This window comes from Passer domesticus, chromosome 3 (genome assembly GCF_036417665.1).
Source record: "Passer domesticus isolate bPasDom1 chromosome 3, bPasDom1.hap1, whole genome shotgun sequence".
NCBI classification, from domain to species: Eukaryota; Metazoa; Chordata; class Aves; order Passeriformes; family Passeridae; genus Passer; species Passer domesticus.
The window spans coordinates 100,767,170-100,786,186 of record NC_087476.1 but is presented as its reverse complement, the minus strand read 5'-3'; the positions used below and the strand labels follow the sequence as shown (position 1 = coordinate 100,786,186).

Genomic DNA, 19,017 nt, shown 5'->3' with positions numbered 1-19,017 from the left:
CATCTGCGGTTTGCTTTGATTGTTGGGGAAGTTAGAGTGAAATACTGTGGGTCATTATTCAAATTTCAAAAAAATAGGTTCTACTCTTCAACTCGGAACTTCAGCTTCACATTGGCAAATTTCTCTGGCTTTGTAATAATTTCTTATTTACTCACTGTGAAAACATGGCATGTGTCACACATTCAAAAAAGCATCTATAGCTGGTAGTCACTACCCCATATGCCACTGACGACCATAAAAAGCAAAAGCTTAGAATTCATAGGCCTGGTACAAAGGACAAACAGTGCACCCTTTTAATGAGTTAGACAACCACTGCCTTCTACTTTGCATTTTATAAATGCACATACAAGTATGTCCCTACACTTCTTACCACAACTTAACAGAAATGCAAATCGACACACAAGATGCAAAACAAAAATTAGTGATTCAGGTTTGGAAAACAACTCGGCAATTTTCTTGTTAAAAGGTCAAGCAGTGAACAACTGACTTGAATTTGCTGCTTAATTGCCAGCAGATGATGTAATTTGAAATCCAGGACAAAACTGACTTACAAAAGTGATATTAATCCAATTGTGCAATACCCCAAACTAAACCAGGCACTCTTGTCTTACTAAGTACAGTTTAAAAATAAACAGTCTAAATATGAGATCTCTGCTGGACCAAGCACACCCAAGAATTCATAACATCAGCTAGAAGCTAAAAGAGTTCTACTTAAAATGCTATGATTTACACTAGGGATTTTGAGTAAATTTAATTAGTTTCCTACATTTCAGCAGAGCCTATTAAGAGCAAATGAATTCTCTCAGCATAAACAATGAAACAACGAAGAACAAATGAGTTAAGTCATCTTCATAAATCAATTCATGCTAAAATATGTGCTAATCCCAATCTGCACTCCAACTAGATATTACCATGTGTGTACATTCAGCAATTTTAATTTAAATTGCCTGCAGTTAAACAGAAAAGGGCAGCAAACCAAGACCACTGTCATCATTCACATTTGCTATTGCAGCATCTCATCTGCAAAGAAAAAAAGGCACAGTAACCCCAAACAACTGGATCTTCTAAAATGCTACACTTAATCCTTTTACACTTCTCATTTGCTGTATGACACTGATCGAACCGCGTGCAGCCCTCATGTTGGTGAGGAAAAATAGGAGAGGAAAATCTTTTTTCCAGATTTACAGAGTCCAACAACTTTATAAGTTTTCCATTTACCTTTAAAATAAAATAGAAGCATGTGGAATTACTAACAATTTGGCTCTCTCAAGGGAAGGAAGCTGATCGGAAAGTGCTTGAGGCGCTCGCTCAAAGTTCACTCCATGTTTTGAAATCAAGGTCTCTCACTGGATTGGATTATAAGTGCTATAATAATGGCTTATTCTCCTGTTATTTTGTTACTCTTCCCAAACTGATCTTCTGATTAATAACAAGCATTAAAATACAATAATTCTTTCAATGTCTTTTGTTACATAAGGGTTCAACTGGGCTAAAAAGATTCTGTTCTATAAAGAGCACATTTCTGTACAAAAAAAAAAAAAAATTTCTTGGTGATAATTGATATTTCAGTTATCAGCTGATATGCCCATTTCATAAAACATTTTACTAACAAATTAATCAAGACAGTCATAAGACTTTTTAAATTAAACTTTATCTCTTGGATGTCTTTTAACAATGTCTGAATATTCAACATAAAGCACGTTCCGAGGCTGAATTTAGACTCTCAGGTCAGTTTAGTAGAACAGCAGGAACTGAAGTTGAAATCAAAAACTTTAACTTTTCAGTCTGAAAGTGAAACCTTGATAATTTCCCTAGATGGAAGTAAAATTCAATAAAGAAGTCTGAAGATTGTCACCAAACTGAACTAGCCACCTCCAGTTAGCTCTACAGTTAATTGACTGTGTCAGAAAATTACTTGTATGGACCTTTCTCATTCAGGGATACACCTCTCTAAATATGTCACAAAGTAAGTGCTATTCCAGGAGAGCAATCACATTTTAATCCAAATCAAGCATTATATTTTGATATTTTACAGAAGAGGGTAGAAGTGTCATCCCGTTTTACAGATAAATGCGTGTAGGTGGATTAAACAACACTTTAATGGTAATTCCTGCAAGTTTGTGATAGATCTGTATCTACACCCATGTTTTGACATTATATCCTTTTTCACTATGGAGTTGTCTCCATTAGAAGAAATTATGTGTCCAGCAAAGGAAAATCTGAGAAATCTCTCTTACCTGGCAAAAAATGATGCTGCCACCGAGGTGCCTGTGGATACTTCACTGGCAACATATGTGCTCTGGGAAGCAGGGAAGCTGTACAGGGAGGGTTTGTCTGCATTGTAGCGGTTCAGTGCTGCTTCAGTCAGCCCCTCTCGACTAGTCTCTGTCATAAGCTGAGATATCTGAAGACAGGAAAAAAGCAGAAGTGTCATTAGCTAAAGCTCACTGGCTGACCCCTCCTAATCCAGCAATGCCTCCGGACCACAGATGGAGTAAGAGAGAGGCACTTCACTCACTCCCTCTTTGCTGCTCTGTGAACAAGCTTATTGCTGCTTTCATACTAATCTACAGTACTTAAGCTCAGCTCTAACCTTGTCTGCATTAGAACAAATAGGATAAATTTATCCCACTACTAAAAATTTCAATGATGGATACAGTTTTCCATCCATACAGAAAAGAAAGAGTAAACCATAGTAAACCATAATCCTTGCTTGGTCTTACCTCAAGATAAAAGAGAGACATATTAGATTTGTGCAAAATATGTATAATTTACTTCAGGCCGGGGGGGGAATTAAAAGGACAACACTTTTTGTCTTTGTAAAATAACACCTCTCTAGTGTATTAAGCATTTTTGTTGACCTTTCTCTAGCAAACTCAACAGCATAGGAGAGAGTCCCTTGGGATCTTAGACAATTTATCATCTCTCTGCAAAATTGGGATCATTACTGTTCTCTTTCATTGCCTTTCTTAAAAGGTTTTAAACATCACGTTATTTCATTCTTCTGATGGCACATCTAATATTTTTTTCTTATTAGGAAGTCTCATCTCAGCCTTTCACTGTCTGAAAAGAATCAGAGTTCCATCAGACTTGACCCAGTTCTCCTCAAATCAATTGAAAGATCTTTGACTTCAGAGAACCTGGGTAAGCTCTACTGAAGCAACTCCTCAATACTTTGAATTCAGTTTCTTGACTTCTTCTGCATGAATTTACAATGCTGTCATGTCATCTCCCATACTTCAGGCAATTCCTAACAAATTCCCTTTCCTCCTTCCCTCCTTTCCATGACAAATAGCTTTTCTTCACCAATGCATGTCACAAAATTGCAACATATGCTTAAAAAGAACCTTGAGGTTATTGCTAGCAATCATCCACAGCATAGCTTCCTTCTACCTGCAAAGAGTTTCCAAGAGGTAGTCTCTCACCTGTTCAATTTCATACTTCTATTTAACACCACAAAAACAGCAAAACATCTTTGTGAGGCGCATCAAAAAAAGTATGTGAAATCATCCTGCAGTTATTTTTCCACTTAGGCTTGCTTTATTTTACCTGTTAAACATTTCAGTTATTAAAAGCAAAGTTGAAGAACTGATTTTTTATTTGTGAGGGAAAGAAGACATGATATGGCAACATTTTTTAGGCAATCATGCAACCTCTGTTTCTCTCACAGAAAACTGCTATCCATTCTGCTATAGCTAAGATAATCGAAATGTTTATTCTTATTTTACATAGTTTTAGACCAATGAACTGTAATACTTCAAGAACAGGAACGTTAAACTAGCCTCTCTATTTTTATGAGGAACCAGAAGATTGCTGAAAGTGCCCCCATCATGTTACTCCCATGCTGAGCCATCCCAGTTTACAGGATTCATTACACGGAATGAGCAGTGCTCTCAGAAGGCTACAGCTGAAAACCTGCACTTAAATCATCTCATACTACTGGCAGAATGCAGGAATTTAGGCTGCCTGCCAGAATACCTCCTTACATTTCCACAGTGCAGGCAGACAGTTCTTCAGCATCCTGCTACCTTATGTATGTCCACCTGGGGCACCCAGCACAATTGAATTCACTAAACAGTATTTCCTTATATATCACATAATACTTGATAACTCAGTTATTTATCTTTGCAATGAACTAACAAAATATTCTGCTCTGTCCCCTTCAATTATCCTGAAACCAAATTCCTTACTTCACATGGGAGCTACTAAACAGACCACTCTCCCTTCAGAGAAGAATACACATATAAACCTAGCCTCATCTTAGTTCATCCAATGCAAATACATGTAATCAGGATGGATCATCATTAATTAATTTCCATTGCTGACAATGTCACTGGAAGCTGGTACTCCCATGGCAAATGGAAAACAGTTAAGAAATTGGTGAGTTGACTTATCTCAGCTGCAATTATAATCTCCCCATCTTCTGCCAAATAAAGATTTGCAGCTCCAAATATGTATTTCCACAGCCAGTGCAATACACTTCTATTGGCATCAGCAGATCCCCTGAAGCTGTGAGATGGTGAGGCTCGAGAGAGGCATTTCAGACAACTGCAAACAGGAAAGTATTTGTCTCGGTGATTAGGACAACAGAAAAGCCATGTCACATTGGTGACATGGTTTCTGCAATTGTAGAGACTTTCTGATGATCCTTGTCCACATCCACAAGTCTAACATGAACTTCAGAGCAACAAAATGCTTTAAACTCATTTGGCACATTGCTTGAAAGTATCACTCTCAAGCTTCCCAGAAATTGTTTAGATGCTCGGTTTCTGAGTTTTTTTGATAACTAGTTCTTAAACACAAGCACTCCAAAATAGCCACTTAACAAAGAGACATGAGATTCCATTACAAAGATATAAACCACTGCCCCTCACCTATGCACTCAGAGAGAAGTGTATATTAGTCAGCAAATAGAATGTTAATGCTTTTTAATAAAGGGGGATGAAGATTTTATAAAGCCTGTTATTTAGGTGACATTTTCTTATTGTAAACTACAAACAAAATTAAGAAGAAGGTGGAAATAATCAAATATATTCACAAATTCTGTATTTGTGGAGTACTACAAATAGAACAGAGATAAGTGAAAAAAATAATACTTATTTTAGTAGTTGCATATACTATGGGCAGATGCAGAATGGGGTTGTTCCCTAATTGTAGGGATTTCAGTAAAATAAATAATCTAATATAAATGCTGTTTTATCACGTCCTACACAACAGTCCAAGTACTACAGGGATGGCCAGCTGCTCAAACTGCAAGTTCTGAAACATCTCTATGGTACTGACCACCAGTACCATAGAGATGTTTCAGAACATGCAGTTTCAGAACATGGACAGACAGCAGCTCTCCTTCCTGCTCAATCACACCACTTGCTTTGTTGCAGAAAACAGGGAGCTATTGTTTGCATTCACATATCATCTGCAAAAAGCAGCATCCCTGAGCACCCTGGATGGACACTCATAAAACAGGATGTTGGGCTTGTTAAGGACCCTCTTGACCCCTGAAGGTCCAGCAACACTGCCTGGTTTTTTACTGATGCTGGCAATTTTCCCAGGCAAAAAACTCTGTTTCTTAGCAGGAGCTTGCTCAGAACTAAATTCCAAATATACATCATGTCAATCCTTGTGCTCCACTGATTTACTGTTTTCCTCAGCCAGGACAATTCTTAGTTAAGACTGTATTATAGGGTTACCAAAATGGGAACATACCTAAGACACAGAAAAATCAATATAAAATAAGGACTGGCCTAGCCACAGTTCAGGATCTCCTAACCTAGAAATGATCTCCACTTTCAGCACTTTTTCCTTTCTGTTATTGTGGGATTTTTTCAGCAGTGAAATGTCTGTAGAAGCAACAAAAATTGAAATATTAACCTGAATTTCAGACATTCTCTAATTCTTAATCTGAGAAGCCTGCAGCACTACTTTATGTTACACAGCAAAAGGCCCACAGAAGTATCTTGTGATACTGCAACACCCATAACCTCTAACAGGTTTTGTCTGAAAGAGTTCAAATGACTCTGTTGCTATCTTTTCATTACATCCCTTTGGTCATGCAGCCAGCGGAAACAAAGGGAAAGGTGAAGCCTTGCCAAATTCTGTGCCAGGCTGTGAAGCTTTTATGTATCCAGTACTTTCCGGAGTATTGTTTCTACTGCACAAATTTGTACACGTGGGTCAATCTGCAGGCTGAGTACCTCACCAGACACCAAGATATGTGCCCACAATATTTGACTAATAAATTCTAATTTGTTCCCAGAATCCAATACATATACGTAAAGCAGGACGTAGAAAGGAGCCCAGAATATTCACATATCCAAAACCCACTGACTTCAAGTCAGTTATTTTGCATTTCTTTCTTTTGTCTCACAGATTAAGAGTGTAGAGATCATTCAAGCTATTAAGCCAAACTGGAGAGTGATATTTGGAGGAAATTTTGCAATCTCAGTTACTCTGTGCTCCAGTCACAGTACCAAATTAGCTCTTTCTCTTCTGGCCTTATTTTCTGAAGTTCACACACATACAAACTTGAGTAAATCACCTAGGATATATCAAAAACATCGTTGAAAATTACTCTTTGAGCATTAAAAAACTGTTTTCTTTTTACCTTTCTCTTTTTCCACACAAACACATGCCTGGCAAGCACAGTTCATGGAAATCTGCCCCTTTACTGTCACCATCTCTCTTAGTAGATGCTTTTTCTGTACTTCAGGGGGAAAAGACTTGATTCCTAAATTCTCTTTCTTTTATGTGAGTATCCACATAGCATATACATGAGGTTTAAGATCAGTTAATAGGATATATTTTGAGAAATTCCTTTATAGAATTTTTGGCAGTACATCACTGCCTGGATAAGCAACAAAAAGACAAAGCATGAAACAACGCAACCTTTCATGCCTCAATAAAAACCTTTTAAGTGCACATGGAACAAGACAGATATCCCTCCCAAGGCTCCATTTTTTCCTTCTGTCTCATAAATGCAAGGCAACCATTAACCTTCTCTTTCACTGCTTTCTGACACTACACAGCAAGAACTGGAGATAAATCATTATTTAAATTCTGTACTTCACAGGAAAAAGATGGCTCTGCAGTTAAACCACAGGTGTCAGCCGGGATAGATTCTCTTCCCGTTCCAATTACAGAGTCTCTCTGTGCATAAGACTTGCCATAGTGTAGTATGAGATTAATTATATTTACATAAGGGCATTCTATAGCTAAGCTCATTAATGTTTCTAAAACTCCTAACTGAGGACTCCCAACTGAAATTACCTTACAAATGGAAGTCAGCATTTATGAAAGACGTGAAATACCCATTGCTCTGGAGGTAGTGAAGCATTTGGGGACCATCCCCACAATCTAGGTAACATCAGTAAGTGATTAATGAAGTGGATGCACAGAAATGTGTGAAATATATCCATATCTGAAGCTAAATTCAAAATATAAATCTGTGTTCAAGTTCACTATAAAGCAATTCTCAGTGTCCAGAATTCCTAACCTTGGGAGAGAAGCTCACCAGCAGGAAGAAACTGAAGGTAGAAAGCTCTCTTTCATAAACACACATACACTCATGAATGACTTCTTTGGCAATCCACTCTTTATTCAGAGCAGCACTGAATTTTCTGCCTAATAACTACTGACTAAATTACTTCCTGGGTTATTTTAGACAATAAATGTCTACATTATCCAAGAAAAAGGTCCTTCTTAAAGACTCCCCTTTTAAGGATGAGTTGAGGGAAGCACTAAAGGATACATGTCTCAAAGCTCTGCGTACCAAAAACATCGTAAATTAATATAAACCTGTTTATAATACAAGCATAAAACTTAATACCAATTTTTCCATTACGCACAATCAGGTATTCTGGCTGTTCTACAATATTAATCTTTTACCTTCCAACCAACTCCTTTTGGCTCATCAATTTCTTCTGTCAAAACAAGATAAAGTTATTCTTCCCATTTGGCTCAAGGAGGCTGGTTTCTGGAGGATGGGAGTGATGAAACAAGCAGTGGGAGGCACAACTCACACTACATACTGCATGTGATCCTTCTTCTGACACATGCATGGAAAACCAAAGCTTTCCCAAGAACTAAGCAGCCCTGTGTTTCCTGGGCTTGATCTACTAACTCTTAAACATTGAGGCAAGACTCAAATTTACAAACTAATTTTGAAAACTGAAAGAATTTGCCTGCTTCCTTTAGCGCATAAGAGTTCACTGTCTGATGTGCTGGTGCAGTAGATTGCAGAATGAGATAAAAACCTGATGTTTTCTGTCAGCCACAAGCTTCCCAGCCACTAAAACTGTCAGTGGAATTACAGTAACTTGCCTATAGGAAGCAGCATCAGAAAAGAAACGGAGCAGGAGCTGACACTTCTTGAGTCTCTTCAGAAGGGAGGTTAATGAAAAAAATATTGGAATTCTACCTCACCTGCAAAAGGCATTTCTCACTAAGGGAATTTATCAGTAAGTAGTAGGCACTCTTCCCACAAGTTAGCAATTTTCTCTGAGCCCTTCTGGTAATAATGACTTCATCATTTTTGCTTAACATGGGAATTCTGCATTAAGTTCTGCGCAGTAACAAAAAAGTGCAGCATAAATTTATGTTTGGTAGCATTCAAAGGACAAGATAACAGCTAGGATTCGTTGTACTCAGTATAAAAAGAAAGACAAATGTGGATAATTTGACATTTATTACATTTCATTTTCATAATTTTACCATGTTGTGGGGAGACAGCATGTGAAAATAGAAAAGATTAATAAAAATGGGTCCGTTTCAAATACCCTTGTTAAATACAGCTTTCAATGTTTGGAGTTAAAGCTGGTAGAGTGTTTATTGAACTACCATTAAACTGTAGTTGGATATTAAGGGCAGATGGGTAGAGAAAAAAGAGAAATCTTGTGCTGCCCACACAACTATCAAATTATTAACACATCCTTCACAGGGCAAAAAGGAACAATTATGCTATTCAATCAGAGCAACTTGAAAGTGGTGGTGATTTTCAAAGTCATTCATCTTTTAATACACCACAGAGTACCAAGGACTTACTCTGCATCTCTCAGAAATCACTCACTACAACAGAAGAGGCATTTAAAGAATTATTCAGAACAAAGTTCACCTTTAGAAAAAAAATCATTTTGAACCAGTAAGCAAGTTGCTGTAGCTAAGGGCACTGACACAATCCTACAGCATTCTGCCATTTGATTATGACCTTTTTCTCTCTCAGTAAAATACTGAGCAGCTCTATAGCCAGAGACCAGTGTAACTACTGAACAAGAGCAAGACAGCAGATCCTGACAGCCCTTTCCTTGTCAAAATAATGTGTTCTACAAGAAAGAGGCTGACAAAGGACACACATAATGTCTGCTGCATTCAAACTCTTTCTTGGATGTAGAGTACTGAAGCTGCTTAGCAAAGACAATGTGCTGTTCGGTGTGAGCACTGAAGCTCTAGGGCGTGTCTTTGTGCACTTTGCTCCTACTTTATGCCAACTTGCACACAAAATCTGATATATTGATCTAGCAGAAGGGGCTACTGTAACAGCACAGATTGTGGGTAAACACAAAACAAGGCACCTTAGAAAGAGTGAGGTTTTTCCAAGGGAGAATCACTGGCAGGGCAAGAATGATGATTCTGCTTTGTATTTAATCAGAGTCATGATTTAGCATAAACTACTTTTATTTAAAAATAAATTAGTTACTATGTAGCATGTAGAGTTTAATTACAATCTCCAGCTCCCTGCTGTCCAAAAGAAAGATAACTTTTCACTATTGCAGCCACGTCCCATGTCCCTCTATAAAGCAGATAATAATGATGAAGATGACTATTATCATTATCACTATTATTATTTACACAGATCCAGTGCACTCGCCAGCACAGATGAAATCCAAATTTTTGCAGGCATGGGCACATCTTCCCATCAAAGCTGCTATGTTATATTTAGTTTCATGTCACACTCAAGAGCTCATTAAATGGAAACATTTTGCCATGAATTGCTGAATGTCTCAACATCAGCTACTTAGAGGCTGATCAGGCATCCAAATAATGATGGATTCCTTTTCCATAAGGCATTTTCCTCAAATTTTTACACTTAAGAGTTCTGCCTTACGAAACAGGGATTCTTTTCCAGTTGGATCCCTCTAAGAGACCTGGTGGGATTTATCCAAGAGTACTATCCAAGTGGATGGCTGATGTCATTGTGAGAAGTCTCACAATGATTACTGAACAGTCTTGGATATCCAGAGAGGTCCTGATTGACTGAAAGCTTGCAAACACTGTCCCAATTTTCAGGAAGAGTAAAAGGAATGACCCTGGTGACTACAACCCATCAGTCTCACTTCAGTGCCTGCTATAATCATGAGGAAGACCATACTAGGAGTTATTGCAAAACAGCTGGAGGATAACACAGTCACCAGTCACAGCCAGCATGGCTCTGTGAGGGGATGTCCTGTTTGTCAAACCAGAGTTCCTTTTATGACAAGGTAACACCTTGAATTCAGGACAGGATGTCTACCTCAAGTGAACTCACTCCCTGTACAGAAGTAGATTCAAGTCTGCAGTACTCCTTTCGTCAGAGGGACACAGCATGCAAATTTTACTTATTAGTTACTTCTTAATCATCAAACTATTTTCTGAAAGGTAAGGCCTCTACCTTGTTACAGAACCACAACAGCTATCAGAACTACCTTTTTCAATACCCTCAAAGTTTTCTCATGTTCCTTCAGGATTATGCCAGCCTTTCCTACTCCTCTCCAAGAAAGCTACAGGCTGGATAGCCATCCTGGGGTATAAATATTCAGGCCGTCCTTGCCCCACAGGGCCCTTAGTGAAGCAGACTTGCCAAAGGCAGACTCCTGTAGGGCTGTGAGCCATCCCTTTCGAGTAAAGCACCATCAGCCAGGCCCAGGTACACCCCTTATTCACAAAGTTCCACCAGCCAAGCCTCTGCTGACAGAGAAGCAATGTAAGGTTTCCCAGTTAGCATGTTCCCGTACCAACTCTGCAAATGAAAAATAGGAACATCAGCTAGAAAAGAGAGGTTCTGTTCTCAATTTTGTGTCTCTAAGCATTTTAGCAATTCAAAAAAAGGCACTGTGCAGCAACACAATAAAACTGCTTCCTTTCTCATCAAGAAGACAGCAATAACATATCAATCTGTTGGAAATCTGAGGCTGCCTATAGCTTTCAGAATTTGTTTTAAAAATCTGCTTTCATGAAGTTGTTAATTCTCTTAGTTACCTGTATATCTTGCTGCATTATAAATCTGTGCAGCTGGAAATTAATTGGATCTTTTTGCGCTACGACTTATTCTCTATCAGATTAGTAACATTTTACAGGAGAAAATGCCTTTCTTTTGTGTGACTCAGTGAAAGTTGCTTTCATACATCCAGATTCAGCAGTCTCACAGTAATCCTTTGTTGCATCAGCTACCTTTTGAGTCCTCAGCAGCCAGGCTAATTGTGCTAAAATAACTGGTGCACAATCAAAAGAGGAGTATGTCTGACTCCTGTCTGCACATGTGGGGCAGTAAATGAAGTGGCTGCATTTTTGAAGCTGAGGCACAGCTCTATTGCACTGCGTGCAGGAGTTATGCATTTGTTATGAAAATAAGCTTTCATTTCTCTGATCAGTTACCAACTGCCAGCAGTGTCAAGACATCATAAGAAGTTCAAATCTTACTGTAGCTGTTTCCTTATCACAAACAACAATCTGTGAGACACTGACCTTTCACTTGTCACTGACAAGAACAGCTCTAGAAGCTACCAGAGTGTGACAGCATGTGGGCTTAACTTAAATGGCATTATTGACCCAGAAAGGAACCTCTTTCTGTAGCTAGCAAGAGGATAAGGGATAAAAACACACAAATTAGTTTGTCCACACATAGGTGGAATCATTAGTCTTTATTTAAGCAAAGGCATATGGTTCAATTCCACCATGAAAATACAAGGAGAGAGAACTACCTCATTTACAGTATGGAAAAATCATCTGACAGGCTTAGAGATTCCTGCAATGATTACTGCATAAGAATGTGGCACAATGCAAATTCAGTCCACACACACACACGGTGAGCAAGACCTTAGCTCCTCCTTTTCTGGGGGCTAAGATCAGTACACAGCTGGCAGGTCTCTTACCAACCTGCTCATGGAAAGGTGCATAGGTTTGACCCCCAGGGATCTTGAAAGTTTCTATTTGGAAACTAGCACCATTCCAGTGGCTTCCCCACTGGAAATAAGTCATGACTATCAGCTTTTTTATAAACTGCTGACACAGGTTTAGTGATATTAGTGGTGGCAGATACCACAACAATCCAAATTGCCCTTTTCCGTCTCCCTACTATGAATAGTCCCTTGAAGATGCTCCATCCTTCATTGTACCAATGTGAAGATGGGGCAACAGCTGATATCAAGTTACCAGTGCTCATGGGAACAGCCAAGAGTGTCTCATTTCCAGAGGAGTCTTTAGCTTTTTTTGCTAAAGAAAAAAACCCTGACTGTGCTGCAGAAGTTACGCATCAGCAGGAGTGACCTCTATAAATTTAACAAGGCTGGCCTTTCTAATCTGTCACAATAAGTGAACACATCTTTCTTTCATGTTAATAATAAAAAAAAATCCTGCTAACATTTTAAAAGTATTTTATTACAGCAACAATTTTAACTTTTAACAGGAATACATGAAAAGAATTCAAAAGGTTTCAGAAGAGCCTTCAAATGAGACCAGGACCTGGACAGAAACAGTTGCTTTCTGCTCTGAAGGTGAATTCCTTAAGCCGTACATTTGGTTGCCCTATTACCCTAGTTTGCATAGCTACAGCTGTTATTAGCAGTCATAAAAATCATCCAACTGTAAGCATTTGAGTTGGAGGCCACTTCCTGGGGTGAATCCCATAGGCTGACAAGGTGCTCAGTTATGCTATGCTGTCTTCTGTTTGCTCTAGATTTATTGCCCTCTCAGCTAATGAAAGGAAAAAAGAGGAGAAACACATCCTCAACTGGACATAATCAGATTAAATTTAGTTGGTGCATACTGTAAATCATTAGTATTTGAGCCTCTCTCTGTTCTGGTTCCCTTTCAGTGGCACAAATGGAACTACTTGTGGCCATCAGGACACACACTTGGTTCAGCACTCTACTTGGAATGGAATGGATCTTTCACACACAGCACTGAACAGCCTCAGCTTTTTACATATGCTCCTAGACTACTCTTCTTTTACAAGCTAATCATGTTTTTGTCTCCTCTCATTTGCTGCAACTTCTGTCATGTTTTCCATTCAAATTGTTTGTTTCAGCTTAGATTTGCAAGCCTTGAAGGGATCCAAGCTAAGCACAGTTTTCCAGGCTCTAACTCAATACTACATTATCCAAAGCTGACCTAGCATTTAATTCAAGTGCACACAATGATCTGCCCCCAGTATATGTAATTTGCATTTTGGTTTGCAGGAACCATCATAATCCGTCTTCACTATGACAGCTTTACAGAACAAAGATGACATTCCCACGTGTCCCCTTAGGGCCTTTGTACACTAAGAACTTTAAACATGCTAACTGTCCATTCTCAGCTTTAATTTTGTGCACATTCACTTGCAGACTGAATAATTAATACAAATCCCCATCTCCAATGAACATCTGAATAAGGTCAGATGAAGACCAATATTTGGCTCTCATCACTGATTTCAAATTACTCTGTTGCAGAAAATGCTGAGATATAACTCCTTTCTATTCTCAGATGGGATTTGAAAAATTCAGTGATCAGTTTGGAAGATATATACTACAGACATGATATTCTCAAAATTGCACCATTCTGAAAAAATAATTTAGAGAGAGAAAGAGGCATAGGCTTTGCTCTGGGTGTGCTCTACAGCTGTTTCTGAAAATGCAGGAGAGAGAACAACTGAATATCCATTCAGCACTAACATATGCAGCACTAACAAGCAACAATCATTCCGCAGGACATTATATTCATTCAAATTCCATCAGTATAACCTATCATGGCAATTCTGAGTGGACAAATAACAACCTGATTCATCAGGAATTATCTTCCACTACAACAGAACTCAGATCAAACCAAAGGTTGACACCACACAGCTTTAATGACTGTGCATGACTTGCTGGCTAAGAAAGGTGCTGTAAAAAACAAATACAATCATGTGCAAGGTCTTATGCATCTTGCTGCCCAATGCATTTAACTCTGGGATGCAGCACACACAGTAAATACTAGTGATTATTTACTCTTTACTCATAGCTGCACTGTGTGTACACTTTCACAGCAAAACTTGTTCACAGTACCTATCCACAGCATGCTCCTCCAGCTTTTGTTATAAAAGCCTGTCTTTGAACTACATTAATCTCAGGTAGATTTGTGCTTTGTAAATTGTCTAAGACTCTTGTCATTATTTAAATTTTTGCATCCTAGTAGAATTTGCTCATTTTTATTACTGTCTGAATGTATACTAGCAAGTCTTACAACTACATTCATTTCTTTCTCTTTAAAGTCAGCCTAAACTAATGGCACTGTTTTACTTCTTTTTATTCTTTTTATCTTTTTTTAAACACTCTGACAATGAATACAAATTTCTTCGACACCGGACACAAACAACAACAAAAATTCATTGCCCCAAGGACTTTGCACAAAAAACTAAACAGACAAAATGCACTTCATTATTGCTTAAAAATAAACAGTGATTAAAATTAGTGCAGGAACAATTGGTTGTTATTTTTGTAAGCAAACAGAAGGATTATACTAACTGGCCCCTTGGGGATAAAACAGATTTACAATAGATTTAATTAAATGTATTTAATGAAATTCAAATATAATAACACCAAACTAGCACACCATCTGAAATGATGTCTGAACTCTAGTAAACTATTCTGAACTGTAATAAAAGTCTCATTGTCATCTTCAGTTTTAATTTTGGCTTATTACACTGAGAATTTTTCTTTGCACATGAACTGTTTTGAATGCTTCCCCTCCATTTTATTTAGTGGGCTTGCAATGTAAAATTTTCAGAAGTTACTTTTAAATTAACTTTTGAAAGGAACTATTATTCTATTTTATTTACTTTTTTTAATAGAGCATCATGGACTGATTTGCTGCTCCACAGTAACATGTCAAAGAAGGATCACTGACCACAGTGCAAGCATAGTGCTGTAATCTGTTTAACTGAAGTAAAAGGTGCCACTGTCTCTTCACCAGGTTTACTATAGACCCTTCATAAGGCATCCTGCACAGACATTTACCGTAGGACAAACGGAATACAAGATGGGCATGAACCAGCTCCAAAATGTAGAGCAGGACCACATATGCAGGACAACAACCAAGCCTTCTGGAATTAATGCTTGCTGATGCTTACTGCAGTGTCCCCTGTGGACAACGGGGTTTGTTCACAAAGGGTTCAGTCTTATCCACCATGAATAGATGATTATAAAACTCCCAACAAAAAATTATTACTTTTTCAAACAAATTTTTTCCATTTTCCAGCAGAAAAGCATTACTGTAATGTTGCCTAGGAAAAAACAGAGTACTGTAGGAGAATGAAAGGATTTTAATATTTCCTGGAATTCTTTTATAAAGTCAGAAATCAAGGCACGGTAAACAAGAAAGATATATCCTGGGCTCAGGAGCTTTTTGAAAAAATATGTTTCAAAGATGCTAAAACCTAAAAACTTCAGAGGTCAATTTAGAACTTCTATAGTATTTTTCTTTCCCAAGGGCATGCTTTCAAGTGAATCCCACTAAAGCAAAGTCCTTATTTGCAAGTTTCTTTTCTTCTCAGAAAGCACAGTAGCAGCTTGTTGTAAAAGGCAGAGTGTATGAACTCTGCACAGTTGATAAAAATTCCAGCTCAAGCTATATTTGAAGATAAAAAAACAATCAACCAGCAAGATATTTTTAGTCAGTCCCTTCTGTTACCAATGTTTTTTCAAATTGTTCTGAGCCCTTATGATTTCTGTTTCATAATCCACTCTGATATTGATTCTTTCAGGCAGGCACAGAAAAAACTAACCTCAACACACGCAATGACAAGATGGCCCTTTTTGTCCTGAGTGTAAGAGGAGAAAAGGTTATTCTCTCATCTCTTCACAGGCTGCATAGCAGCCATCTAAGGCATATCCTTCAACCTTCCTGTACATACACTTCTAAACACATACAGCACAGCACAATAAAATTTGTTTCCTCCCTCCAAGTATTTTTTATCGTTTTAGAGATATGGATTTTAAAGTCTGAAAAATATTACAGTTACCAATTCAACCGGGTTTACATTATATGTTTCCCAGTAAAATTTCATTTTTCCCCAGTCCATGTCCATGCAACATTTTAAAAGCCTTGGGAGCAAATTCTCTAATGGCCTAAACACAAACTCTTGCTACTCTTGCTGTAGTAGAGTTGTGGCTACTGATAGGTCCTTTGGCTTTCTCTGTTAACATCTACAGATTCTTCAAGAAATAACTAAGAGGTATTTATACTCAATGTATTCAAACTGGGCAAAAGAATACCAGCAGCAATAGCATTACCAAAGAATTATTTTTATCATGAATCATATAAAATTTTCCAGCAGATAGAAGTAAGCAAGCTGAGGAGTAAAACAGTTGTTTTCCAGTATTTCTGTTAATGCATTTATAACTTATAGATGCCCTCCCACCCTCTCATGCTCAAAAGGAAGCCAAGCCATAATAATCCTCCACTGCCACACTTGAAATCACCTTCCCCGGAGAACAGAGGAGGAATAAGGTGCTTTATTATTCATATTCACTGGATCATAAAATGCCTAGAGGCCACAGAAGTAATGGCCCGTTGCAGTGGTGCCAACTGTCCCTGCTTCAGAGACAAAGCATTGAGATGGCAGGGAGAGGTAGCAAATATTCCTAATATATTATTAAGGTAATTGAGCAGTGAACGGAAAAGGAAGCAGAGAAATCCACATCACTGAGACTGAGAAAATCTCACAATCTGCACATATATAACACCACTATCTCGAGCCCCTTTCCAGAAACCTTGAACTAAAGCAGGTCAGGTGTCTGCATTTCATCTACTTTTACATAAATAGGAATAAATCCTGATAAGTTGGGCTGTGGAAATGTTTAAAAGGATCTTTACAAAGGTTCTGAAGTGCAAGACAACAGTCAGGAGATCATAAGCATCACTACTAAATCCTGGCTGCAAATGGCATATCCTGGCATTTAGGATTACAGAGGCAAAGACCCTTGTGATAACTGACTAAGGATGGAAAACAATGAAAAGCCAGTAACATGAGAACTAGATTTTTCCCTCTAAAGCACTTAGCTGCATGAAAACAACTTGATCCCTCATTCAGCATTCACATCTAAAAGTAAAATAAAATAGATAAGCTTTAGAACACCCTCTGATGTTTTTGTAATTTGTCAAAGAAGCGTGGTGGCCAGGAAACTTTTGCTGCGTTGTTCTCTTAAGTCACTTGAATAGTATCTTGTTATATTATTTACTGGACAGGACAAACAATATTATTTTTGGTTTACATTACTTCAAAGCAAAAGTATTAGAAATCTCAACAAGTGTGCAAACTAAGCCTCAGTTAAACCTACCTAGTATTGCAAGACTCTTCAAAATGACTGGTCCAAATGCAGACAAAGCTTTCAGAGTGCATTTTCCCTGTCAGTCCTGTCTCTGATCACAACCATGGTGTATCAGTATTGCACGATTACAAATCATGTCACATCCTTTTCTACCTCCTGCACACTGGCAACAAACTTCACACAAAGTCTTCAGGGATCAGAGAGACTGATCAATTAGGCACTGATAGTATCTCATTACATTTCTTGTGATGCACTCTGTATAATTTCTTTAATAGCACTTGAATTCATTTTCCATTTTCTGTGTGGCACTGCAATAACCAAGAAATATACAAGAAGAAAACAAAGGAATGACTGTGCTTATGATTTGTGTTTAAATCCAGCTACATTGCCTAGCTCCAGCAGCCTGAAACCTGTCAGGAAGGAAAGCAATAATAAACCATATCTGTCATCTATCTTTTACAGGAAAGAGTATATCACTATATGCTTTGAAAAAGTGGGATTTTTTTACAAAACCAGGCCTAAATTCTGCTTTTATTAATAGCTTTGATGTAAGGAACTGGCAGGATTCACATTACAGGTGTTTTATAATTACCCAGTGACACTGAGCATGCAGCCGCAGCAAAGTCAGGGAAGCAAAAGTGATTTCATCAAGCAGAGCTCCAACTTTTAATTCTTTTTTTGCCCTTCTCACTAGCCCTTACATAAATTTAGGCAGATATTTAATATACACTTATACATGCCACTTTCCCAAGTTAAAAAAGTATCAATTTGAAGTAAAGCTTGACAGATGCGTGTATTTGATTAAAAGAGCCCTCACAATAGAAATATTTCACTCTCACACCAATGCACACAACTGTGACCTTGCACTGAGTGTACCACAGTCACTTGACACTCACATCTACCAGTCAGACCTGACACTTTCCTGGTGTATAGAACTCAAGCCCTCAGATACCTGAATGACAGATGTGATGGCAACTTCAGTGCTGTCATACAAGGAGGAGCTACAGATCCTTCTGCTGAGGTTTGCTAGCAACATTAGTCACAACGAGTACCACCCAACCTCTTGGGAAGATGAAAGGTCATTACCATTCCTGTAAACTTTGGAGCAGCTCTGAATTTTGCTTGAGAGGTTATGTGGAAGTGAAAGGTGAAGTGCAATTTCATTTCTTTTCAGAGCAGTTTGCAGACTTACAAGAAGATTTCATTAGCTGAGAGAGGTTTTTCCTCACCCTTGTACAGATGCAATTCTTCCTTTTTCTTCATAAAACACATCTTGACACATTCAAAGTTCAAAAGAAGCTGGACAATCAGGTTTCTGCTTTCATTTGTCAAGAGCAGTTCCAACAGACCCTTCAGAGCAGGGTGACACAAGAAGAGTATGGAGAAAAAAAGCTCCATTCACCAACCCAAAAGGGAAGTGGAGGCCCCTCTGAGTGCCAGATGCCACATTTGCTCCCATCACCACAGCTGTTGTCACACT

General features: G+C 38.2%; 1 protein-coding gene and 1 long non-coding RNA gene across 3 annotated transcripts in view; one reads left to right on the top strand and one right to left on the bottom strand.

Annotated features, from left to right (window-relative positions):
• The window catches only part of KIF26B (kinesin family member 26B), a 276,066-nt gene that overhangs the window by 162,494 nt on the left and 94,555 nt on the right, over positions 1–19,017 (bottom strand). For both annotated transcript variants that reach the window (XM_064414702.1, XM_064414701.1), the window contains exon 4: positions 2,238–2,404. In XM_064414702.1, the coding sequence (XP_064270772.1) occupies positions 2,238–2,404 (167 nt within the window). The remainder of the gene's footprint in view (positions 1–2,237; positions 2,405–19,017) is intronic.
• Positions 10,490–12,992, top strand: LOC135297302 (uncharacterized). The gene is made up of 3 exons (XR_010359339.1): positions 10,490–10,629; positions 12,656–12,743; positions 12,926–12,992. It is a non-coding gene; the product is annotated as an uncharacterized LOC135297302 (long non-coding RNA).